Below are 10,973 nucleotides of genomic sequence, written 5' to 3' on the forward strand. Positions count from 1 at the left end.
GCGCTCTCTTTCTCCCCCTCCCCCCCCCCCAGTCGCGAGCGCTCTTCCAACAACAACATGATCTTGAAAAAGCCTCGGCACCGCCGGGCACTCCAGCTAGTAGCATATAATGCAATTGGTAATACTTCTGGCCATATTAATTTGGTTTCTACACAGAGTTTGGCCAATTTTAGTTTTAGGGCTCCATTAGCCCTTTCCACCAGTCCTGCTGATTGTGGATGGAGCGGGCAATGTAAATGTCAAATATTGAGAACATTGCAAAGTACATCATTAATTTCTGCAACCAAGTGTGGTCCGTTATCAGAACTTAATTGTATTGGCACTCCGAACCTTGGCACGATATCCTTCAGTATTATTTTGCACACAGTCTTTGCGGTATTGTTCCTTGTTGGAAAGGCTTCTATCCATTTACTAAATACATCAATGATAACTAGTACATATTTATATCCGTAAGCTGATTCTAATTGTACAAAATCTAACTGTAGTATTTGAAAAGGACCATCTGGGATAGGAGTTGTTGCTGTTATGGTTGGTATGGCTTTTCCCGGGTTGTGTTGCTGGCATATCAGACAGGGATCAATTGTCTGCTGTGCCACTTTTCCCCAATTTGGGTTGTACCAAGAATTTTCCAATTGTTTTACCATAGGGTACCTTCCTCCATGAAATAGTGTGTGACACGTATGCACTATCCAGGGGCGTATAGAATTTGGAGCAACTATCCTTCTCTTCGGGTCTGCATATAGTTGTGTCAAAGGATCCTTTTTACAATTTTCTTTTATCCACTTTTGTTTTTCATTTCCAGGAGCGTCGTCCTGGTGCTTTTGTACATCTTCCAACGATGGCGCACAAGAAGGATACTTCCCTCCCTCCTTTTGTTCCAACTGGGGCATTTGTTTTTGGTCCTTATACATAGCGGCATATTTTGCTGCTTCGTCTGCCATTCTATTCCCCTCGGCAACCTGTGTATGTAACCGTGTGTGTGCCTGGCATTTTACTATGGCTAATTCCCTGGGTAGTAATACTGCCTGCGTCAATCTTTCTACCTGTACTTGGTTCGATATGGGAGTCCCGGATGTGGTCAGAAAACCCCTCCTTTTCCATATTATTCCGAAATCATGCGCTACTCCGAAGGCATATCTCGAGTCCGTATAAATATTTACTTTTATCCCTTATAATTCGCATGCTCTTGCTAGTGCGTGTAATTCTGCTTTCTGTGCTGACCAATGATTTGGAAGTTTACCTGATTCTACCACATTTGGTGATTCTATAATTGCGTATCCTATCTGTCCTTCACCTGTATTTGATCTAGAGGCCGATCCGTCCACAAAGTATTCATAGTCTGGGGTATTCAAAGGCACGTCCTTTTAAATCAGATCTGATTATTGTTTGGGTCTCAATTTTTGTTACACAGTCATGTATTGGTTCACCTACATGTTCTATGGGTAGTTGTAAGAATTTGGCTGGGTTTATGTTTTTTGCAAAGTTGAAGGTTAACAAGGGATTCTGTATTAACTTAATCTCGTATCTACTTATCCTTGCCGACGTCATGTGCTGTGTGGATAATTTGTTCAGTAATGATTGTAAGGCATGACTGCTATAGATCTCCACCTTTGAGTGTAAGGTAATATTTTCTGCTGAGGTCACTGCATGGTAGGCTGAAGCTATGTCCTGTAGACATCTAGGGAGGGCTCTCTCTACTGGGTCTAGGCTAGTGGAGAAGTAAGCCACCGGTCTCTGCCTGTCTCCATGTTCCTGAGTTAGGACTGAATGTGAGCATCCTTCGGTAGTAGTCACATACAACCTAAATGGTCTATCATACATTGGTCTTCCTAAGGGCGGGGCCTCTCTTAAGGCTTGTTTTAAAGAATTAAATGCATTTCTTTGTGCTTCTGATAGAACAAACGGTTCTCTAACCTGTGATCCTGTTAGTATAGTTAGGGGCTTTGTATGTTTAGTGATTTCTGGTATCCATTGCCTGCAGAAATTTATTAATCCTAAAAATGCTCGTATCCCTCTTTTAATGGTAGGTTCCGGATATTGGGATATTGTTTGGGTCCTTTCCGAGAGCAGGACTTTTTCATCTGGTGTCAGAATGTGCCCTAAATCCGTGACACGCTTCTTGCAAAATTGGATCTTTGCTTTTGATACTACATACCCTTCCCTTGACAAATGGTTCAAAATGAATTTTGTATCCATTTGACAATCCGTCTCTGTGGGTGATGCAATAAGCAAGTCGTCCACGTATTGTACAAGAGTTGAACCTCCCGGTAGTTGCAAAGGGGCCAAACATTTGTGTAGTTCCCTTGAAAAGACGGTCGGAGAATCAACAAAACCTTGTGGTAAACGTGTCCAAGTATACTGTCGGCCCTCAAAAGAGAAGGCGAACAAGTACTGTGAATCCACATGGATTGGAATCGCATAAAAAGCATTTTTTAGATCCATAACCGTATATCTTTCAATCTTCGGGGGAATAGAAGCCATAATAGTGGATGTGTCCGGGACTAATGGAAACATTGGAACAACTACTTCATTTACGGCCCTTAAATCATGTACTAATCTCCAATCATTATTTTGCTTAGGAACTAGAAATATAGGTGTGTTGCACAGCGAGGAGGTGGGTACTAAAATTCCTTGTTGTACATAATCCTTCAGCATTGGTCTAATGCCATTTCTAGCCTGCAGTTTCATCGGGTACTGTGGAATGGCTGGCAATCTAGTCCCTGGTTTTAAATGGACTCTGTATGATTCAGCGTTTTTAGTGAATCCTACTTGGTTAGGATGTATTGCCCATACAGCAGGATCTATTCCCTCTGTCAGGTTTCTATTAACCCCCCTCTTCCATTTTTAAGGGAACCGTGGATCGATCCGGGTAATGAGAGAGGATCGAAGCAAGGAGTAGGGGCCAATCGCATAACCAAGTGAAAGTGTGCTCATCTAGCCGGTGAAATCCTGGCTCAGCATCGATTGGTAGTTTCGACAGAACTCTTTGAACCATCCGCCCGAGATCTTTAGCCGAAAAACCTAGGTTGACATGCAGAGTGATATGGGGGGCCCTATTACAATCTTGTTGGTAAAGACTCGTATCTCCGGATACTAGCTGAACCCAGGTGGCAGTTCCTTCCCTTCCTGCAAAGTATCCCCAGACTTCAAGAATATGCTGTGTTTCAATGAAAGGCTTGAAAAAATCTTCCAGAACCTGATCCTTCCCAGTTTTATCATATGCTAGCGTACAATGTAAAGGTGATCTCGGGTTTATTTGTTCCGTAAAAACTCGTGACTGATTAGTTTTACACCACAGTGATCCAAGGGACAGGACGAGCTTTTCTTTCTCATCCTCTCCTAAGTCTAAAGCCCACCATTGCGGAGAAAACCTTTCCGTTTGGGAAAGCATAGGACTCCTTTCCTCCTGATCGATTGATAATCCTTCCTTATTACATTTAATCACTACTCCCAATTTACACAATAGGTCCCTGCCGAGGACATTAAATTCTATATCCTTTGTTTTTAGGAATTGGTGGGGGGGTGACGATGCCTGCTGTTTCCACCTTTACTTCTTTTGAGATTTCATTAGTAACCATGGTTCCTGAGAAGCCCCAAAGATTTTTAACTTTTCCTGTACCAGGGATATCCAAATCCTTCCCTGAGATGGATGAGTATGTGGCTCCGGTATCCACTAAAAAGGGCAAATTTTGTCCTTCGATCCGTAAAAATACATATGGTTCCAATTTGGCATTCGCCGTAAGTTGGGGAAGTTGTTTATTTATTAGTGACACGGCATCGGTATCACTCGAAGTTCCTAAGGGTTTGGGTAGTCAAAACTGCTTATTAGGGGGATACCACGCACCTCCCTCATAATGTGGGGCCGCCGGTGGTGGTGGTTCCTGTGTGTACTGGCCGCCGTTCCAACATTCCTGTTGATGTTGCCAGGCCTGATCATCCTGAATGTAACCTCCTCTTCCCCTATATCCGCCACGTCCTCTAAAACCTCCCCTGCCCCTGCCTCTCTGGCCTGGATTAAAAAACGGTCTTGCCCCTGGAACTGACCATACATTTTGTGGTCGGGACAGGCAATTCCTGTGCCGATGATGAGGACTACCACAAGTGAAACATCCAGAGTAGGCTGGGGAAACCCATGTCGCATTCATCTGGGGGCCCTGGTTCCTAGGAACCTGGGCAAACATTGTCTCTTTATTCTCTCCCCAAACTTTCTTCAACCTGTACAAGCCATTTATGGGTTGCATTTGTAGTTCTCTCCTCCCAATTTTCAGTAGTTAATTTATAGGCAGAGGCGATTTCAGGTTTAAGGCAAGATAAAATCAAGGCATTATACTGAGGAGAATTTTCGTCCTCATTAAAATCGGCGTCTCCCGAGTACTTGCTATAGACCTGAGAATCGCTGAACAAAATCCTCTACCCGTTCCTCTTCTGTTTAGTATTTATTATTTTAGAATAGTTAATCTTTGTCTTCAATCCATCCTTAAATGCGTCTCCCAAACGATCAATTCTCTGTCGGTCCGTAACCGCACTTGTTGGGTGACTTATTTCAAAGTCTGTCCATGAGGTGTCTCCTAATTCTGTCTTAACAGCATTAAATTGTGGTCTAGTTAGGCAATGTGCGATCAAGTCCCACATATCTTTTGCATTTCCCTGATAAGCTACAACCGTTTGTTGTAACCAATCCCATGTTCTTTCTGCTCCCTCGGTTTCTAAATTTGGGCAGTCCTTTCTAAGAGCACACAATTCTCCTGGTGACCATGGTCTATACATTTCTACCTTGCGCCCTAATCCATTGGGGTATTCTCTAATGGGGACCATTGTAGAGGTTCCACCTGTGGGGGCCGTCTGGGCTCCCAAAGGTGTTAATAGAGAAAAGGGAGGAGCAGGATTGGTGGAATCATTAGGGTCCGTATAACGCGAGGGACCGTATTGTGGAGATCCAGGGGAAAGATTGACTCCTGGAGCTAATGCTGTAGGAGTTACATAGGGTGAAAATTGTGGGACCAAAGGGGAACTAACATCTAGGGGAGCATGCTGCTGTGGGGTCACATGAGGGTTAGACCCTAAATTCTGAGAGTTTAAGTAGGGGGTGGATTGAGCTTGTGGTAATTTGTTGGGTAGCGGAGGGTGACTGTATGATGGGGGAAATGGAAGTGGTTGCCGAGGTAACTGCTCCGACAGTGACTGTGCTGGTGAAGATAGTTGGGGTTGCTGTTGTTGCCGAGACTGAGCTGAAGCCAATAATCCCCCCAATTTTACCAACGTTTGAGTGATAATTTCATCATCCTCTGATGCTTCATCGTATGGCAGTTGTTCAAAAGCTTGTTTCATAGTTAACATATCCTGCTTTACTTTACCCGCAGTTGCCCTCGCGCCTTTAGCCGATTTCTCAGCCATTCCTTCCTTTCGATCTTTTATACCCTTTTCTAATTTATGTTTTTCACGATCTTGTTTCAGTTTTAAATTGTCGGCTTTACATTCTGCTTTAAGCCTGTCTAGGGATTTTTGCACACCAAATTCATCTTGCAATAATATTCCTTTTGCTTGGGCATTACTTTGCCATGAGGCAAATTGGGACTTTTGGACCCGATCATTGGATTCTTTTGACCATTTTGCCAATACGTCCCATTTTTGATTCAATTTCGGCGCCTGGCTTCTGAGCTCGACTTGTTGTTTCTGTATTATTTCCGGATTAAAGGTACAGGTAGACTATCCTTTATCCGAAAACCTCGGGACCAGCCGTGTTTCGGTTTTCGGAAAATTTCGGATTTCGGAAGGTATTTTATAAGACTGGGAAATTTGTCGGGGGTGGGGGTCGGCGGGGATCGGGGTCGTGCGCACGACTTACGCTGAACGAAAACACTTTCGGTTTTCAGAGGATTTCGGTTTTCGGAAGTGCGGATAAAGGATACACTATCCCTTATCCGAAAGGCGGGGGGTCGGGGGGGGGGGAGAAAAGAATATCGGACGGGCCGCTGTAGGGTTCACTCTCCCGGTATACCTCCTTCACACTGCCCGGCTCGGCCTGCAATCTCCGACCCAGGAGGGAACTCAGTGACCCTCTGCCCTGCTCAGCGTAAGTCGTGCGCCACTCTGGCCATGTCGTGCGCACGACTTACGCTGAACGAAAAAACTTTCGGTTTTTAGAGGGTTTCGGTTTTCGGAAGTTCGGATAAAGGGTAGTCTACCTGTACCTGTTTGTGGCCAGCCTGTCCTCCCTTTAGCCCATTTCTTACAATATTTAGTCACTAATTTTTCTTCGATCTTATTTTGTTCAATTATTATATCCAACGGAATTTTCGGACCCCCGATCTCCGTCAATTTACTATTTCCTGCCCCCATTTTCCAATTTTTGCACGTACTTGATTTTGTTCCCCCAATTTTTTGTACGTACTTGATTTAACCAGTTTAATACGTTTAACCCTTTCCCCACTTTATGGGACTCGCACCCAAAGGAATATAACCTCTTTAACCTAACATATCTGACTTTGAGAAAGTGTGATCACTCGAATTCTTACCTAAAGGATTCCGTCGGCACAAGGCCAGGATCACAGCGAATGCGCTAAGTCACTTCGTAACAGACAGAGCAAAAAGGTAAAAATCTTACCTGTGGCCACTGATTTGCTCAATCGTCCGAAAGCGACTCGTCAGCCTAGACCGCTGTGATTCGGACCGAAGTGCTTTGGAATCCCATCCTCGTCGCCAGAATTGTTAAACCCTCGCTTCTGTGAGGAGGATCTACCCCTAACTTGGGGAATCAGGGTTCGTTGCTTTAGGAGACTAAACATGCCGGTCAATCACTTTCTCAGTAATACACAAAGTCAGAAACTGTAAAATAAGTAAAGTTTTATTAAGGTACCTGGACTTCACTCTGAGAAACCCTTTGTGTCTACACACAAGTATGCCTCCCAAAGAGTGAGCCCCGAGACTCACGGGGCTACAATATTTATACATTTTCATAAATTGCAAGTCATGTGAAAACAGAAAACTAGGCGATCACGTGCTCCACGAGTCACTTGTTTTTTTTACAGAGTTTTGCTTAAGTTTCACATTTAACTTTCAACAAATAGTGACCATGAGACTGCTACGGTTATCTTATGTCTCCTTGAGTGTGGTTAGGGAGTAGAACATGCTGCTCCTTCTTATCTACTTCTACTGCATTCCCATAGTCCTGCATCAGTTTTTTTTACATTTAAACTTTTAACCCATGTCAACTAGTCCATCATGCCTTGCAAGGCATTTGTAAGGCAATATGTGATTTGCTTAGCTTATCACTTTCATTGTTGCTGGGTCAAAATCCTGGAACTCTATCTAAAAGCACTGTAGGAGCACCTTCACCACACGGACTGCAGCTGTTCAAGAAGGCCCACCACCACCTTCTCGAGGGCAACTAGGGATGGGTAATAAATGCTAGCCTAGCCCACAATGCCCATGTTCCAAGAATTAATTAAAAAAAGTAAAGTTGTGCTCTCCTGGAGAACCTTGCGGGGGAGGGAAACTAGAATCCAATACATGCAGAAACAGAGTCAAATGTAATGTAGAGGAAGCTTGTGCCAGTGAAACTCAGGAAATGAACTTTTCTATTTCAATGTATATGAATATTCAGCTATAAGACAGTCCATCAGTTGTGACCAAAACTAGCTTTTCTGAAACATACTGCTGCAGAAACTTGGCAATCTTTCATATAGAACATCTTTATTATGCTAGCAAAACTAATTCAAGAACACAAAATCTGAGTAGGTTTAGAAAGATATGGTTTGCCAATATTAACAGTCTCTAATTACCAGTTACATTAGTCCATACTAATTATGTTTTCTTTAATAGTCAAATATTGGAGATAATGGCTGCAGTGCGAGAAGAGGACACACGTGAACTGAGCAACACTATGTACAATAATACTGTAAAGGTGTTCTTTCCTGATAGTTGATCAGCAAGCATATCATTCTGATCAATTTGTTTTAAAATCGAAACAACTTAACGGGCAGCTAGCAGTGACACCCATTTCCAGGGGTACTACTCCCTCGTTTATTCTATTGTTCAAACTGGATGTTGAACTCAATGCACGAGCTACTAAGAGTCGATGTGAATTTACCCTCACCATTATCATATATTTTCTGTTGAAAGTGAGTGAAAATTGCTCACTTTGGTAACATAGGGAGATCCTTTGGAAAAGTTACAATTTAGATAGGAGGGAAAAAATAGACTGTGCCTGTGATGCATGGACGGCAGCTTCCCTCCTACCTGAACAAGTTAAAAAGTATAATTAAACTGATATAATATTCAGTAAAGTACCTTAAAGTGGGATTTTTAAAAATATATATACAGTACCTCAATGTATGAAATCAGCATATTGTACTATTGCTATATTGTATTATAATCCTGATTGCTTACAACTTTGTTGTAATACATCTCTGGCACAGAGATCAGTATTGATTAAATATCTAGCTCTCATTATGTAAAAGAATCAGTGGTCAAGGATAAATTACAGTGGGTTTGTTTGGTTTGGAGCAGGATGCGTGGCATAGTTCAGAACAAACAAGGAACCACATAGCATTAGTATGCAATTCTATCTGATCAGTTTTAGCATATACTGGACATATATATATGTATTATGATCTGAAGATGTATTGCAGTTCCTCATGTTGAGCAGACCGTTGTAATTTAAGATTGTGCATATATGAATAAAGATGTTATGTTACAGTTTTGTTCTAGTGCCCGTTGAGACAAAAAATAAATGGTTGAAGATGCTGTGGAACAATGTAGTTATCATGTTGTACAAAATCCATATTAATGACCCAACATTGGGACAAAATTATTTCTGGAATCTTAAGATGTATGGGCAGATATTGCTAGATTAATATGATAATCATTTGTTTGAAAATAAAACTCTCGTGCTTAACTATGAAGCATTCTTTTGTGCTTAAAATCTCAAAGTTGCATGTTCCACATGTTCAATGAAAACTACTGCTTACACCAAGTCACATTTTGAAACAATGTATTTTGATATTATAGAACGGCACTATATAATTGCAAGTTCTATTACCCCTCTCACAAATGTTCCAAAGAGCTTCACATACAATGAGCTGGATTTTGCGCTCCGGGCGAACGAATGGCACCAGCCATTCATTACACTTGCTATGGGATTTTGCACAGGAACTTACTATAAAATTAGAGCGCCAAAAAGATGCAGCACTCTCTACAGGGGACCTGTGTGAACAGGGAAAGCAACTGTGTATCTTCTTAACCAATCAGATTGAAGAATCATTAATGAGCAGCGCAGAGTCTGAACCAGGAAGTGTCAGAATATTTAATTCAATGTCAATCAGGTACAGAAAGCAAAATCAAGAAAGATAGGATTAAGAGAGAGATTTTAAAAAAGGCAAAGAAAAAGTAAACAATTTTAAGAAATTTTATTTTTTTAAATCTTCAATAATTAAAATGTTAATTTTCAGTGCCAGAAAAGTTGTTCGGCAGTAATTAAGACTTATCACAATATTAAAAGGGTACTTGCATGGGAATGGACAAGCCCTAACTTTTTCTGGCAATTTTAGTGGGTATATATCATGCAAGTACCGCAACTTCACATCATTCTATGTATTTCAATGGTGAGTCTCTTAGCGAGATACCATCATAGCACAGATTCTGGAAGAGCAGGGGCAACTCGGACAGCAACTTCTGGATTTCTGCATTTAACACTGCATCTGCAGTCACCGGACGTTGCTGTCCAATTTACACTTTAATAATGGTGAGCACTGTTCGCCTCACTCTTATTTCTACAGCAAAATCTGGCCCAATAAATAAGTGCAGTGAAGACAAATATCACAACCAATTTAGCAAGATCCCATGAACAACAATACAATTTTTTAATATATTAGGGGAAAAAAGTGGGTGGTCACACAATGTGGGCCCCTTGAAAACTGATACTGTAAATGAAAATAAGGAAATGGCAGACATGTTGAATAATTACTTTGCGTCAGTATTTACAGTAGCTGAAGAGGATAGCATACCGGACATCCCAAGGAAACTAATACTGAATCCGGGACGGGGACTCACCAAAATTAATGTAAGCAAAAATAACGGTAATGAAAAAAATAACGGTACTAGTGACAAATCCTCAGGTCCACTAGGTTTCCATCCCAGGGTTTTAAAGGAAATATCTTAAATTAAGAACTTTACAGATGCCCTAACTATAATCTTCCAAGTTCTTTCGATCCAGGAACCGTTCCTTCAGATTGGAAAATGTCACTCTGCTATTTGAGAGGGAAACAAGGACATTATAGACCTGTTAGCCTAACATCTGTTGTCAGGAAATTACTTGTCTATAATTAAGGATAGAGTGATTGAACACTGAAAATTTTCAGCTGATCAGAGAGCATGAATTTGCAAAGGGTAGGTTATGCCTGATGATTGAATTTTTGAAGATGTGACTGTAGTAGACAGGGGAATGTCTATGGATGTTATTTATATGGACTTCCAGAAGGCATTTGATAAAGTCCCTCATAATAGACTTATCTAAAGTTGAAGCTAAATTATTGACCTGGTTAGGAAATTGGCTGAGCGGCAGGAGACAGATTAGGGATAATGGGCAAGTACTCTATTTGGCAGGATGTGATGAGTAGTGTCTCAGAGATTTGTGTTGGGACCTCAACTATTCACCATATTTATTAACAACTTAGGTGATGAGATAGAGAGCCACATATCCAAGTTTGCCGATGACCCAAAGATAGGCGACATTGTAAGCAGCATTGATGAAAGCATAAAATTACAAATTAGTGGATTAAGGGAATGGTGGGCAAAGCTGTGGCAAATGGATTTTAATGTTGTCAAGTGTGAGGTCATCTACTTTGGACCTATAAAGGATAGATCAGAATACTGTCTAAATGATGAAATGCTAGAAACAGTGGAGGTCCAGAGAGACTATGGGGTTCATGTACATAGATTGTTAAAATGTCATGGACAGGTACAGAAAATAATCA

The 10,973-nt window shown here is 41.5% G+C and overlaps 1 protein-coding gene across 1 annotated transcript in view; it reads left to right on the forward strand.

The window, feature by feature from the left end:
- The window catches only part of tatdn1 (TatD DNase domain containing 1), a 48,937-nt gene extending 40,040 nt beyond the window's left edge, over nt 1–8,897 (forward strand). Inside the window, exon 8 of the mRNA XM_085992824.1 lies at nt 7,822–8,897. Within this exon, the coding sequence (XP_085848950.1) occupies nt 7,822–7,924 (103 nt within the window). The 3' untranslated portion in view covers nt 7,925–8,897. The remainder of the gene's footprint in view (nt 1–7,821) is intronic.
- The last annotated feature ends 2,076 nt before the right edge of the window (nt 8,898–10,973 follow it).

Source organism: Somniosus microcephalus, chromosome 7, assembly GCF_052327205.1.
Source record: "Somniosus microcephalus isolate GS21.2 chromosome 7, FLI_Smic_1.0, whole genome shotgun sequence".
Lineage (NCBI taxonomy): Eukaryota > Metazoa > Chordata > Chondrichthyes > Squaliformes > Somniosidae > Somniosus > Somniosus microcephalus.